This window comes from Thamnophis sirtalis, unplaced genomic scaffold (genome assembly GCF_051295495.1).
Source record: "Thamnophis sirtalis isolate CommonGarterSnake01/CBP01778 unplaced genomic scaffold, rThaSir2_p1.2 scaffold_4, whole genome shotgun sequence".
Lineage (NCBI taxonomy): Eukaryota > Metazoa > Chordata > Lepidosauria > Squamata > Natricidae > Thamnophis > Thamnophis sirtalis.
This window is the reverse complement of record NW_028261384.1, coordinates 120,842,010-120,857,270: the sequence shown is the minus strand read 5'-3', so window position 1 is coordinate 120,857,270 and position 15,261 is coordinate 120,842,010. Positions and strand designations below refer to the sequence as shown.

General features: G+C 43.5%; 2 protein-coding genes across 3 annotated transcripts in view; both read left to right on the top strand.

Annotated features, from left to right (window-relative positions):
• Positions 1-6,388, top strand: part of TAOK2 (TAO kinase 2) — a 48,510-nt gene extending 42,122 nt beyond the window's left edge. The window contains exon 19 of the mRNA XM_087714016.1: positions 2,037-6,388. Within this exon, the coding sequence (XP_087570142.1) occupies positions 2,037-2,543 (507 nt within the window). The 3' untranslated portion in view covers positions 2,544-6,388. The remainder of the gene's footprint in view (positions 1-2,036) is intronic.
• An 829-nt stretch (positions 6,389-7,217) lies between these two features.
• On the top strand, positions 7,218-14,948 carry LOC148046337 (uncharacterized). Of its 2 annotated transcripts, none has more exons than XM_087711992.1 (7): positions 7,218-7,492; positions 9,944-10,121; positions 12,468-12,654; positions 12,931-13,012; positions 13,109-13,187; positions 13,865-13,939; positions 14,550-14,948. In XM_087711992.1, the coding sequence occupies exons 2-7, from the start codon at positions 9,951-9,953 to the stop codon at positions 14,667-14,669; spliced, it is 714 nt and encodes a 237-aa protein (XP_087568118.1). In that variant the 5' UTR covers positions 7,218-7,492; positions 9,944-9,950; the 3' UTR covers positions 14,670-14,948. The 2 variants fall into 2 exon arrangements, with proteins under 2 accessions (XP_087568118.1, XP_087568117.1); XM_087711991.1 differs by having other exon boundaries at positions 7,218-7,648.
• The last annotated feature ends 313 nt before the right edge of the window (positions 14,949-15,261 follow it).

Below are 15,261 nucleotides of genomic sequence, written 5' to 3'. Positions count from 1 at the left end.
TTTGCTCATTTGAGGGGTAACCCCCCCCCCCCAGGAGCACTCTGCAAGCCCCCTAAAGGCTATTCATGCCTTTTTTGGGAGGGAAACATTTTGTGGAGGCCATTTTTTAAAATTTGTCTCTTCAAAACTTTGGTGCATCTTATACTCCGAAAAATATGGTACTCCTCTCCTTCTGCTCCCAATCATTTTCAATTTTTCTATTCTGGATTTAGAACTTCTATTCCTCCTAAATGAATTGGAGGCATTCATGGTTCAGTATTTGTGAGGGGTCCACAGTTATGAATAACAGGAGACATACACCTCCTGTTCCCTACTAGGCAAGTTGATATCAGCTGTGGCAGCAAAACAATGCTGAATTGTGCTTTCATAAAGCACCAGGTTCCTTTTTTTAACATAGAAAAATAAGCATTATTCAGGGCGCTCCAATCACACGCTCCTCCTGTCTTTTATAAATGTATTCTCATGGGATCAGACTGTGATGCACCTGAGTCTCTAGCATGACAAAAGCAATTATTTCATTTTTAATTCCTCAATTCCTGCGGAATTTGCATTCCTAAGAAACTTTCAAAATCTATTACAAATTGGGTTGCTTTGTTCTAAAGTGGATTTTTTATATTAAGAGGGTTTTTTTTAATTAATCTGAGCTAAAAGTTCTGTCCCCTTTATCTTTCGTGGTTCTTTAGGTTCAGCTATGAAGTTGCACGCATCTGATTGAAACAGTGAGGATATGAGTACAGGTGTTGAAATATGCCCTATCCTATGTGCCACTTTTGGAGACACAGAATCTCTGTTATCTCTAATTTAGGGCAGACGTGTTGAGTGCTGGGTCTCAAATCATCATTTAAGTAATTCACCCAACTTCATGTATATCTTAAAGAGGGTTGTTACTGAATCCAAATCTGGGCACAGGTAGTGCTCGACTTATAACAATCAAGCCCAAATTTTTGTTGCTAAGCAAAGCAGATTTAAGTGAATTTTGCCCCATTTTACGAATTTTTTCCCCACAGTTATTAAGTGAATTGTTGCAGTTGTTAAGTGAAATGCAGTCATATGAGCCACATTGGTGCAGTGGTTAGAGTGCAGTACTGCAAACTGTTTCTGCTGACTGCCAGCTGCCTGCAATTTAGCAGATCGAATCTCACCAGACTCAAAGTTTATTCAGCCTTCCATTCTTCCGAGGTGGGTAAAATGAGGACCCAAATTGTTGGGGGCAACATGCTGACTCTGTGAACCGCTTAGAGAGGCCTATAAAGCGGTATATAAGTCTAAGTGCTATTGCTACTGCTATTAAGCGAACCCTGCTTCTCCCAATAGCTTTGTTGGAAGCCGGCTAGGAAGGTTACAAATGGTGATTATATGACTCCAGGACAGTGCAACTGTCATAAATACAAGCCAGTTGCCAAGTGCCCAAATTTTGATCACATGACTATGGGGATGCTGCAACAGTCGTTAAGTGTGAAAACCAATCATAGGTCACTTTTTTCAGATCTGTTGTAAAGTAAAGGTTCCCCTTGCATATATGTGCTAGCTGTTCCCAATTCTAGGGGGCGGTGCTCATCTCTGTTTCAAAGCCAAAGAGCCAGTGTTGTCCGAAGATGTCTCCATGGTCATGTAGCCAGCATGACTAAATGCCGAAGGTGCACAGAGTGCTGTTATCTTCCCACCAAAGGTGGTTCCTATTTTTCTACTTGTATTTTTATGTCCTTTTGAACTGCTAGGTTGGCAGAAGGTGGAGCAAGCAATGGGAGCTCACTCCATTACGCGACACTAAGGATTCGAACTGCCGAACTGCCAACCTTTCTGATCAGCAAGCTCAGTGTCTTAGCCCCTGAATCTTCACATCCCTTGTCAGACGTGCTGTAATAGTCACTAAAGGAATGGTTATAAATTGAAGACTACCTGTAATGTATCTTTGTTGGCTACCAAGTGAAACAAAAGGGCTGCTTCTCACCGCTGCTCTGGTATCCAAGCCAAGTGTGTTTGTGGATTCTTGCACTTGAAGTCACAATGCATTTTTTTCATCTTTCCTTCCCCAGATCGAAGAGGAGATGTTGGCCTTGCAGAATGAACGCTCCGATCGCATCCGCAGCCTCTTGGAGCGCCAGGCCCGGGAGATCGAAGCCTTCGACTCTGAAAGTATGCGTCTGGGATTCAGCAATATGGCGCTCACAGGCATTCCAGCTGAAGCCTTCAACCAAGGCTACACGGCCCCTCCTCAGCCCTGGCCCTCCCGCCCAGTTCCCCGCAGTGGATCCCATTGGAGCCACGGGGTTCAGAATACGGCTGGTGCTCCTCACGCATGGAGGCAGCCTCCCATGCTTGCCCCGCCCCCTTCAGCCTGGCTTCATCCCCCTTCCTCATCTCCCTCCTCCTCTTCCTCCTCCTCCTCGGCTCCTGGTGGCCGCTCCAATGTGGTCATGCTGAGAAACAGCCCCCAACCACTGCGGCGCACAGCTTCTGGCGGCCAGTCGGACCAGGGCATCAGCCGTTCAGCCAGCGTCACTTCTCACATCCTCAACGGGTCACATTTTTCCTACTCGTGAAGCGATTGGTAGAGAACAGGGAGACTTGGCTGGAGGCAAATGGGAGATTGGCTGGTGAAAAAAAGGGAGGGAGGCGGGGCATGTTATCCGGGGGTCGATAAGTTAAAACAAAAAACAAAAAATGGGAGAAGCTGTGAAACTGGACCACAGTGGAAGGCTCTCGGTCATCATCAGTAGCCTTTGAGTTGTCAATCACCAGGAGAAGGTTGGACTGTGAGATGGAAGGTTGCATTCTCGTCCTCTGGCGCATAGCTGGTGCCTCCTCAGACCGTGGTTTCCTATCTCCCGCCAAATGGATAGAGACATCGAAGCCTATTCTTGTGTCCCTGACGGCTGCCGCTTGCTCCCCCAGCGTCGCCACAATCTGTAGATGAAGACAGACCAAGAATAGTGTTCCAGCAATGGAGATAAATATTATCTCTTCAGGGTGTGGCTGAATAATCTCTTCTCTTGAGAAGAGAGAGGGGGTGGGGGGGTGGGGAAGAAAAGAAAAAAAAACTCCCACAATACAACAAATCCAGATTTTTTTTTAATTGTGCACTGTGGCTTGTTTGTGGGTGTAATTGGAGCTGCTGCAGCCAGAAACCCTGCTTCTCCCTCTCCCAAGGCCAGGGGTTCCTTGAAGTCAGCTTGGCTAGTGAGAGGAGCGGACGGGCCTTTGAACTGGAGAGAATCCTGGATTTGCATTGATGGTGGGGCTAACCTGCATGCTTAGAAATTTTCAGAGTGACAGTGAAGAACTTTGCATCCTGGGCGTAGGCACTGGCTTTTGTTCCTGCTCAAATTCACAAGACAGGAGGAGATGACAGAATTTAATCTTGCTTTCTGTGTACCTTCCTTAACTTACTCTAGCCCAAGGACGGGAAAGGGAAATGTATAGGACAGGCTACTCTGGGCTCTAAAATCTGCATTGCCTTCTCTTTCTCAATCAGGGGCCTACTCCAGCTCTGGAGACTGTCTTGGCATCATCCTGGTCCCACATGATGGGGATGATAAATGGGTTTTCAACTCTTTTCATCCCGATCATGATCCGAATGTAGATATTAATCAGTGCTCTCCATCCACAACCCCAATGTCTGTTTTGAGATGTGGCCCTAAGCCCACCGTAGTCCGGGGATCATCTTAATGATCATCCCTTAAGCTTATAAACATTGTCTTTCTTCCCTCGCTCTCCTCTCTTATGGCAGAAGCATCCAATGATTCTTGTAACAAGGGGCTTCGGACTGGAGCTCTCCCCAAACACGCACATATAGCACATTTAGTTTCCTGATCACAATCTAGATCTCTGGAAGAGATTTAGCTTAGTGCTTATGCAACTAACCTTTATATGAAATTACCTCCTCCGAGTTGCTTTAGACGCAGTTTGCCCACCTTATAATTTTCAAGCCTTTTTGCCTTTTCTATATTTTGTCACCTATCACAGCCTTGCCACCTTCCATTGCTCATGTTAGCCTCTTCCAATCTGCAGACCTGGGTTCATATTTGCACGTAAGAGATTTGGATTGCAGAGTTCAGGGAGTCCACTGATTCAAGTACTTTCCTTGGTTGGCTCAGATTGTACAGAGTGCCATTGTCATCTCATTTCTTCCTACACATTCTCCTTCTCAAGCCATACATCCATTCTGTAAATTACAGAATAGCCCAGTGTGATCAAACCTCAAGGCTGCCTATCCAGGGTTTGCGATCAGAGACCACTTGACCTAATAAATAATGTTGAAGGCCAGCTATCTCTACTTTGGGCTTAAGAAACAGGGCCTCCCTTTCCGCTGAAGGGCAGGCAGATTAATTAACCTGAGAACAATCAGGATGAGACTGAAGTGGGCTCATCAGCTGACCTAAAGGTTTTCAAAATCGTCTTATCTTCCTTTATTTTGTGCATTTGCTTGAACTTCCTTGGTGCTCCATCCAAGAGAAAGTCTGAAATCAATATCGTGAAAGGGTGTGCATTTGATAGGAATTAAGAGATCTAGAACCCAGTTTCTTTCATGAGAGCAAGTTAATCTGGCAGTGAGGGTCACTTGGGATTCATTCCCTCTTCCTGTCCCCTCCCCCACTAAAATCTAGAAACCGTAACAACAGTCTTCTCCAACCTGATGTTACCCAGATAAGTTGGACTGCAACTTCCATCACCCGCAGCCGGGATGGCTAAAAAGAGTTCTAGCTCAACCTCTCTAAAGGGCATCGGGATTGGCAAGACTGTTGTAGGACGGAGGCTTTTGCAGTTCCTGAAAAATGAAGCGTAACTCTGAAGTGTTCGAATTTTAAACAATAGTGTACAGTAGGCAACACTGGTGTCTGCCCAAGGAGAAAGACCTTTTCTTCTAGCAGTTCCATCCATCAGAGAAGAATGCCAGGGTCCTATCCGGTGAACAGCAGTTGTTATGGGAAAGCTTGTGGCGAAGTCTCCTCTTTTAAATTGCAAGTGGGGAGAATTCTGAGGAAGTTAAAATGCCCATTGGAAGACTAGATGTCAGGTGGCCTCCGAGATAGAACTTCTGAGACACTGGTTTTGTATGCTTTACAAGTATTTTCACTGTTGGGGGGAGGGGGATCTACACTAGGTTGACTCTGACCAGTTATTAAAGTGAGCAGGAGTGAGGATTTCACCAGTTCCCTGTTTGCTGTTTATGTAAATAAGGCTCAGATTAACTAGGTGCAGGAGAAGAAAAACTGCTCACTTGGCAGAAAATCACTTTTTCAAGTTTCTCAACCTTTTGAAATGCGGGTGGAAGGGAAATAACGCTGGCACCCTAGAAAGGGACACGTCCCAATAAACAGGGAGGATGTGGGCTTCTAAAAACCATTCAGAGCAGTTGTTGGAAGGTATTTGCAAGGTATCCCACGTGCAAAACGAGAAGAGCCCAAATCTGTAATGGCAGAATAGAAGATTCTTGGAAGGGCCAACAGTCTGTCTCTTCCTCTTCTTAAAGAATCACACTCGTGAGGTTTTGCTGTTCTTGCACAAGAACCTGAAGTTTTGCTCACCCCACCCCACCCCGTGCAAGGCAGCCAAAGCACATCTCCCCTCTGTCCCTCTAATCAAACAACAATTCTCAAATCCGTCACCCGCTTTTTTTCCAAATCTCCACAGTGCTCCTTCCCCCCAACACAATCCTTGGGCCCAAAGTTTGTCTCCACTGTCAACTTGTCTGGTGGATTTTTCCCCAGGACCCTCTCCCAGATTTGGCAAGTCCGTTTTCTACTTGAATCAGGCCCCCTTTGTTTAAGAGGGGAGGGTGGGAGGGAAGAGGAGAAGGAGAAGGAGGGGATCCTCGATGACTTCAAGATGTTCATTTAGTGATTTCTTTCTCCTGCCTGCCTGGGACTGAGAAATGGGGCTACAGGGAGGGATATGGCTGGAGGGGCTTGATGTATTATAATAATCCTTATGTTTCTAAAAAAAATTATTAATAATCTTTTTTTCTGTTTTTGGTGCCATAACTTTCCCCATGTACAGTTTTCCTCTTCCTGTTTTTTATTTTTGTTTTTGTTTGTTTGTTTGTGCTGCCCCGCCCAATCCCTTTTTCTTTTCCTGTCTCCTCTGTGTGGGTGATTAAAAACTAATGTGAGTGTGTGTATGTATGTCTTTTTTTATATATGAAGAAAAATGTTGCGGGGAAACTTAGACATATGTGTCCTATGGAATGTATTAGAAAATAAAACACTTTTTAAAAAAAAGAACGGGGAGGGATGGGGAAGCTTGAATCTTACACAGGAGAGCAAACATGGAAGGAGAACACAAAGGTAGAAGAGTTGGTTGCTCTCTAGAAGGCTACCAATGGGAGACTCGGCTTTGGGCAGGGTGAGAAATCTTTTAATAAAAATGTTGAATATTTAAAAAAAAGAACACTGTCTTGTCTTTTTTCTTGGGGAGGGGTGAAGAACTCCAGGGTTAAAGCAATTTTTTTTTTATAACAAGATGCTAAAACTATCTAAAAATATCTATCTGTGGGTTTCTTGGTTCTCTCTGAGATTGGTTGTCTTCTTGCAGACCTTTCATCACCCAACTAGATAACAGCATGAGTGCTAAAAGGGAGCTCTCAAACCCTTCTATCACTGATGATGTTACCTAGCTGGGTGACGAAACATTTGCAAGAAAAGACCCAAACTCAGAGAGCTCCAAGCAGAGGTGGTATTCAGCTGGTTCAGACCAGTGCACTCGAACTGGTTGTGGAAATTAAGGGTGGGCCCTGGCTACATGCCGTCCAACTTAGGCACGTTTTCAAGCCAAAGTGCATGCATGGAAGACGCCCACTGACATTTGCAAGCCGGTAGGCAAAGTAAGTGAATACCATCCTTGGTTCCAAGGAGTCCACATTTCATCCGTGAATTACAAATATTCTCTACTACTGGTACTCAGAAATCTTAACGGCAGCACATTTCAACTGCCCTTCCTTGTACGGCTCTCAGCCCTAAAATATTTCTCTCCTAACTTGGAAGCATAAGCTTGTTCCTTTCTTTTCTGAAGTATGTTTTCTGACTCGTAGCCAGCATCATGGCACTGCTGCGCCTCTGCAGATCTATCCTGTGTGGCAGTTTGCAAAAGTTCGGTCCTCTTGCTTTATAAGGAATTCTGTAACCTAGCAACTGGATTCTGGAAGCATTCCCATAGTAACAGCATCGTTTGGTGAGCAACAGGAGACACAGCTTGGTTTCATTCCACCTCCCACACTGGGGTACCTGAGGAGGAAAGGAGTGATGGTTTGAGTGGGAAAGAGGGATTGTGTCTACATCCAAGATAAGTGACTTCACACATTTCCCAAACGCAGATATTTGCCTCTCCCTTTGCAGCCAAGCATCTGGGCATGGCCAAAATCCCGACTTTCTGTTCTGCTGGGCCCTTGAGAAAAATACCAGATGTTTGAAACTGCTGTATCTTTATGTCATAATATTGCGGAAAAATAGGTCCGATTGCTGCCTGTAATCCGTCTTGGGAATCAGAATTTCAGGTACGGGTGCTGACCTTGTGTTTGCATGGTTGTGTTCTGACTGTCACTTCAGGATAAGGGAGGATTTAGCAGCTACCTTCCCCTCCTGGACAGCAGAAAATCACAGCTCTACATTTAATCCTCAAATCGGGATCCAAGCTGCAAGATTTCCAAAAGGTAAACAAAGCATGGAGTACAGCCAGCTTGTGCTCTTCTGTGGCAGTGGTTCGAAAATCTTTGTGTAGCAGCCAGGGGTGTGATCAAAGTGTGCAAGGCAGATTTAAAAAATAGATGGGAGTGTCAGTCACACCATGTTGACTTTTTCTTTTTTGCTATATTTTACAGAAGCCCCTAGGAAGGCTTTCACCCTCACTAATTACCCTCATTTGCCCACTTTCCTTTTATCTAAAAGCACCATAGAAGCAAGCAACCAATTTACAATGTAATAGTACTTATCCGATCTGCTAATAATTATTTTCTTCCTCCATGGAACAAACAGTCCAAAGGTGGGGGCAAGTTATCGATTTTTAATTAATTTTTTAGTAAACTACCTTGGTCTTTCTGACCTCAGTTTCTAAGTGTTCTGTAGGATTGCTTTTCCATTTATTTGTTTCAAGAATTTGTAGGGCCACCCATTTCAACAAATTTACTCTGGGTGGTTAGGGATACAGAAGTCATAAAATGAAACAAAATAGATTGAAAGCAGAAGAATTGAATACAGTATGATCAAGAGTCCCAAGATAAAATTCTCACAGTAATAACAAAGCATGTATTTATATCAGGTTTTGCAAACTTCCTGGCTCCATTGTCTGGGTATCTCAGAGTTCTCTGGTGCCATGAGGACTAGAAACTTGTTTTAGAAGTACATCTGGAAGATTCAGCAAACTAATTTTACAGTACTTCATTTCTGGTTTAGGGCAGTGCTAAGGACAATCTATTTTTCTTCTCACTTGAAAAATACCTGGCAATGTTTTAAAATATTGGGGGGTGGGGCAGAGGGACAAAAAGCAAACAACAAATAAAATTATCAGTCAGCAAGAAATGGAAACATTTGCTAAAGATTAGATAGCTACTCCAGATCCTGAAGATGAAACTCAAATACTTTGGCCACCTAATGAAGAGGAAGGGCTCACAGGAGAAGAGCCTAATGCTGCGAAAGATTGAGGGCAAAAAAAGAAGGGGATGACAGAGAATGAGGTGACTGGATCAGGGGTGAAATCCAGCAGGTTCTGACAGATTCTGGAAAACCGGTAGCGGAAATTTTGAGTAGTTCAGAAAACCAGCAAATGCCATCTCTGGCAGGTCCCAGAGTGAGGTGGGAATGGAGATTTTGCAGTATCCTTTCCCTGCCACGCCCACCAAGCCATACCCACAGAACCGGTGGTAAAAAGTTTTGAATTTCACCACTGGGCTGGATGGAGTCACCAAAGCAGTAGGCATGAGCTTAAATTGATTCCAGAGGCTGGTAGAGGATGGGAAGGCCTGGAGGAATGTGGGGTTATGATGGGTCGGACACAACTTCACAACTGACAACAACAAAGATAGCTATATTTTAAAAGTTATGAAACACCTAGTTAAAAAAAAATCAAAAATCATTTTTGAAGTGTGACAAAAACAGAATTGGGGCTAGCACCATTACACAGCTCTTAGCAGAATTCAACCTTATTTCTTCCATAGAATGAACTGGCCAGGATCTCTTAGATCCCTTCATTATTAAAAGATGAGGGGGGAAACCTACTTTTGGAAGCATCTCATAGATCAGAGACCCTTGGCTTATGCTCAGAGGCCCTATCATCTCCATTCAGTTCAAAGGAGCAAAGTCATTCCTGATGATGTTTTGTTGCATGACTCAATTTCTATGGCCAAACAGCTGCTCCTTAATGCAGGATATAAGTTTGATGCAGGAGAGCACAGAAATCCCGATGCTGATTCTTTGCAGCAGTGCTAGTGGGAAGAACTGTAACTATAGTTAAACCCAGTTTCAGTCTCTTTAGACTTTAGACTAAATGGTGTTAGGGAGGAAGAGAGGCTTTTTCAAAGGGAATGCCTCAAAAGTATAACATTATAAGAGCCGTGGCAACGCAGTGGCTAGAATGCAGTATCACAGGCAAATTCTGCTGACTGCCAACAGTTTGATCCTCACCAGCTCAAGGTTGACTCAGCTTTCCATCCTTCCAAGGTCGGTAAAATGAGGAGATTGTTTTGGGCAAGAGGCTGACTCGGTAAACGGTTTAAAGAGGGGTGTGAGGCAGTATGTAAGTCTAAGTGCTATTGCTATAATGGCATGGCCGGTTCATTCATTCTGCTGAGAAGAGGCCTTGTTTTCATCTCAAAAGTTTTCCTTTGACAGCCCGGTCAAAGAAGAAAAGTTCTCCCTTTCAGCCTCCATTAAGCTTTTATCCAGCCTTCAAAATCCATCTCTTATTTCTCTTCTCTCCCCCTCCCCATCCCACCCAAATCCTTTTTTTAAAGATCCAAAATGGAAAAGTGCTCCGATTTGGAGACGAACAGCCCCCCTGAGCCTGATAAAAGTCTTCCGGGAGGTTTTGCCCCCAGAATCTCCGAAACCATGGCTGAGCTGCTCGTCAACACCGTGGCTGGCACTGCCCAAATGGTCCAGGTCTCTCTGGAAGCCCAGAAATCTGCCCAGGTACTTCCAGTTGATTTTTCAGCCCAGCCCTGAAGAGGGAGTCTCTGCAAGTGAGGAATTCTCTCTCTTGTGCAGGTAGTCCTTGTCTTATGACCACAACTGAGCCCAAAATTTATGTGGTGCCTAAGTGAGAAATGTATTCAGTGAGTTTTGCCCCATTTTTATGACTTTTCTCACCACATATGTTAAGCGGATCCCTGCAGTTGTTAAATTAGTAACACGGTTGTTAAGCGAATCTCACTTCCCCATTGACTTTGCTTGTCGGGTTTCAAAAACCTGATCACGTGACCCCAAGACACTGCAACCGTCATTAATGTGAGTCAGTTGTCAAGCATCCAAATGTAAATCACACGACCATGGGGATGCTGCAATGGTCATAAGTGTGAAAAATGTTGTCCTGTCACTTTTTTCACTGACGGTATAACTTTGAACAGTCACTATCCAAACCGTTGTAAGTCGAGAACTACTTTTAATGAAAAACTATCCAAAGGTTGTTTTTTAAGTCATGGCCCATCATAAAACAAGTTTAAAACCATAACAGTTTGGGGATAGTATTCGACTTATGACCTCAATTGAGCCCAAAATTTCTGTTGTTGAGACATTTGTGAGTTTTGTCCCAATTTGCAACCATTCTGGTCGCATTTGTTAAGTGAATCACTGAAGTTGATAACCCGATTGTTAAGTGAATCTGGCTTCCCCCCATTGACTCTGCTTGTCAGAAGATCGCAAAAGGGATCACATGAGCCCCAGACACTGCAACCGTCATAACTATGAACCAGTTGCCAAGTATCTGAATTTTGATCACATGATCATGGGGATGCTGCAACTGTCATTAAGTGTGAAAAAAGGGTCATAAGTCACATTTTTCAGTGCTGTTGTAAACTTTGAACAGTCACTAAGGAAACTGTTTTAAGTAGAATTACCTGTATTACCCTTCCAATAGTAGCAGTCCAACCTGTACAAAAGGAATAAAAATCATTTATTCATCAGCCAAAGCTTATGTCCAATTCTTTTATCCTGAAACCTATTTCATAAAAACAGTAATACTGAAATGAGAAAATAATTACGTGCAGCATAAGAGACTAGGGCACAGGCAAGTCCTTGACTTACGACCTGTTGCTTAGCAACCATTCAAAGTCACGATGAACCTACCTTGGGGCTATTTGCCAGAGGGATCTGACATTCCAACAGTCACCCCACCCCCTTCAGTCACATGACCAAACTTTGGTCGCTTGGCAACGCAGCCACATTTACAGTCCTTTGCAGAGGCCCAGGTTCACGTGGTTGGTTTTACAGTGGTCACAGCAAATTCCTGGTTCGCTTAGCAACCACAGTGTTTTGCTTTAGAACTGCTGCAGAAAAGGTCGTTTAATTGGTTCAGTCACGTGACCAACTTGTTTTTTGACCATCGTGATTTACGACCTAGATGGGCAGGCTCCATTACAGTTGTACGTCAAGGAATACCTGTATAAATGTCCATATGTGAAAAGCAGTATGAGTGAAAGTGAAAAGGTGAAAGGCTCAACAATAAACCAATTTCAGGTGGTCCTCGACGTACGATCACAATTTGAGCCTAAATTTCTGTTGGTAGGCAAGATGGTTGTTAAGTGAGTGTCACCTCATTTTATGATATTTCTTGCCACAGTTACTAAGTGAATCGTGGCATTTAAGTTAGTAACATGGTTATTAAGTGAATCTGGCTCTCCCATTGACTTGGCTTGACAGAAGGTGATCACATGACCCCAGGACTCTGCAACCGTCACAAAGATAAACTAATCACCAAGCATCCAAATTATGATCCTGTCACAATGGAAATGCTACAATGGTCATGTGAAAAATAAGTCACTTTTTTTTTTGCTCTTGTAACTTGTAAGTGATGAAATAAATGTTGTAAGTCGAGGACTACCTGTATATACGTAGTCCTCGACTTACGACCACAACTGCGTCCCAAACATTTTTTGTTACGTGAGAAATTTGTTAAGCTAGTTTTATCCCATTTTACGACTTTCCTTGTGAATCATTGCAGCTGTAAAACCAGTAACTCGATTGTTAGGTGAACCTGGTTTCCTTTTTGAGTTTGCTTATCAGAAGGAGATCACATGTCCTCCAGGACACTGTAACCATTATAAACGTGAGTCCATTGTCAAGCATCTGAATGTAAATCACATTACCATCGGGATGCTACAAGTGTGCAAAATGGTCATAAGTTACTTTTTTCAGTGCCATTTTAACTTTGAACAGTCACTAAATGAATTATTGTAAGCCGAGGACTACCTGTATACAGGAATAGTCTTCCATCGGAAAGCATAGGGCTCCAAGCTGATCTGTCTCCCCACTTTTTTTCAGCTAGCTTGTTTCCACGCAGAGCACGCGCTGATCCAAGCCCGTCTGAGCTACATGGCAGCAAAGGGCCTGGCTGAGCGACTTTTGGGGTTCTTGAGCCCCCCTGACTTTCAGGGACTCTTCCAGATACTCTCACAGCCCCCCATGCCATATTCTGAATTTTGCACTATCATCCGGCGGACAGAAAATGGTAAGCATCTGCCCACCATTGCTACTTCCTCTTACTCTGGAGGAGTACCACTCTACCTACTACTTAATAGCCCCCACTCATTGTCAAGAAATTCTAAAGTCCTTCTAAATCAAGGTTTCTCGACTCCGGCGACTTTAAGGGGAACAGACTCCAACTCCCAGAATTCCCCAGGCAGCCTTAGTGACTGGGGAATTCTGGGATTTGAAATCCATTCATCTTAAAGTTGCCAAGATTGAGGGACATTGTTCAAAATGCATCTCTCTTCTTGCCACCCAGCCCTCTTACACCCTGTTCTCAAATGCAAGCCGGGATTCCAAGCGCGACAGGAACCTGGTCCAGCTTCTGAATGCAGTTGCCCGTAAGTAACTTTGTGGAAGGAGATGGGGTCAGGGTGGCTTATGAAGACAAATCTCTGGTCTACCATTTCCAGCCTGGTTTAATCTTCTTTTTCCAGACCAGGCATTGCAGATGATGGTCTTCAGAGAGGGTTTCCTGATCTCCGGTTCTTTAGATCCCCTTGTGTCAGCAAGGTGGTAAGTAAAACACATCCATGCAGACTTGAAAACTTCTGCAATCCAAGTTTCATAAAGAATAGGATTTGGTTGCAAGTGGGGTGGGGAGGATTGCTGTAGGAAGGACCAATCAGATCACCGGTGTCCAACCTTGGCAACTTACCAACCTTGGTAAGTGAGCACCTGTCTACCCTAGACAAATTCAAATCACCAGGACTGGATGGATTACATCCCAAGGTTCTGAGGAAACTGGCAAACGAGATCTCAGAACCACTGAACCATCGTTTCAGAGATCCTAGAGCACCGGGGAACTGCCAGAGGACTGGAAAAGAGCTGATGTGGTTCCCTTCTTCAAAAAGGGGGCGGGGGGAACCTGATCCAGGAAACTACAGACCTATCAGCCTGACCTCAATACCAGGGAAGATTCTGGAAAAGACTAAAATTGTGCATGCACAGAAGCAAAAAACAAGATGGTGGCACCTATGGCACTGCCAGGAGAACCAGTTTGGGACCGTGGCAGGCCTGGATCACTGCTGGTTCCAGCGAGCCAGGCCACCAAGCTACTACCAGTTCAGCCATCACTGAGCCAAACCCTAATAACAGTTGATTCAAGAGTGGGTCGGATCCAAGGACCAAGAGGGATCATATTCTGTGGTTAATCCTCATCCCAATATTTCCTTTTTGTTCTCTTATCACAGAATGATGATTGGACAAATGAAGAGGATAATCAACTATTGGAGATTCAAGTCCGAAATCCCTCACTCCAGAAAAAAGTAAGGCCGCATTTCCATCTAATTTCCTAAATTATAAAATGCAAAAACATTAGCTTGAAAGTTTCTTTTCCTAATCTCTGACTAAATGGCATTTGGGAGGCTGCCTGTGGAATAAAGATAGCATGCTAAAGATTTCTTACAATGCAAACTTGAGAAAACTAGAACATTCTTTCCCAAATATATTAAATGTATTTCTATTAGTATGATCATACGTCTTGTATTTCATCCATTTCTAATCCTGTTATTTATAGGTGCCTCTGTCTACCATTTCTGTGTGACCTGGGTATATCCGCCAATCTACTTTGTAATTATTTTTTTAATAAATGAATTAATTAAAAAAGAAAAGAAATAAAAAAAACCCGATCACTGGGTCCTTTTCTACTATCAGTTTTCTATGTTGCTATGTCTTGGACAGGTGGCAACTCTTATCTACTCAGTCTGATCCATACTTAATCTCTGGTTTCCCCCACTGCTTATGATCAGGGTAATGAGACTGTTTGCCAATAAGGAAATAAAACCATGGGGGAGATAAGGACATTTAGGACTCTATATTGCTTTTCACTTCCTCCCCTTCCTACACTGCAATACCCAGTCTGTTGTCTCTCACCAGGTTGAGTGCAGCAAGTTTCTCAGCAAAAGGACTCTTTGCAACGCTGCCCCCCAGCAGCAGAATTTGGACAGTGACACCACCAACAACCAAACAGAGACCACAGCTAAGGATACTGGATAAGCTGCCCAGCTGTAGGTGCTATATGTTTTAGGTACAGTCCGTAACAATCAGCTTGAAGTCCACTTCCGTACAAGACCTGAAATCAAACAAAGGTTATTAGTGGTTCAGCATTATTGCAACAAAGGTTGAGCTGGACAGAATTGCTACGAATCGTTTGCATTTCCTGCCCAAGAGCCATTTTAGGTCAATTTTGACCCAATCTAAGAAGAGATATGAAAGAATCTCTCAAAGTTGTCACCTCTTCCCCTGTCAAATAAATATAAATAAAATATAAATGAGACAAACCAAATTATAGCTGCCGCTCTTTTATATATAGACAGAATATTTGTTTTTAATTATTTTGGTGATCAAGAGGCTTGTTTTAGTATGAAAAACAATGAAAATAAAGATTAGGAAAGGGTAAAAATGGGGTGCAGGATAAAAAGAAGAAAATAAAAAAGTATCGACTTTTGACTCTTTCTAGTACATGTAGTCCTTGACTTACAACTACAATTTCTGTTGCTATGTAAGAGATTAGTTAAGTGAGTTTTTCCTCATTTTACAAACTTTCCTACCACCATTATTAAGCGAATCACTGCAGTTGCTAAGTTAA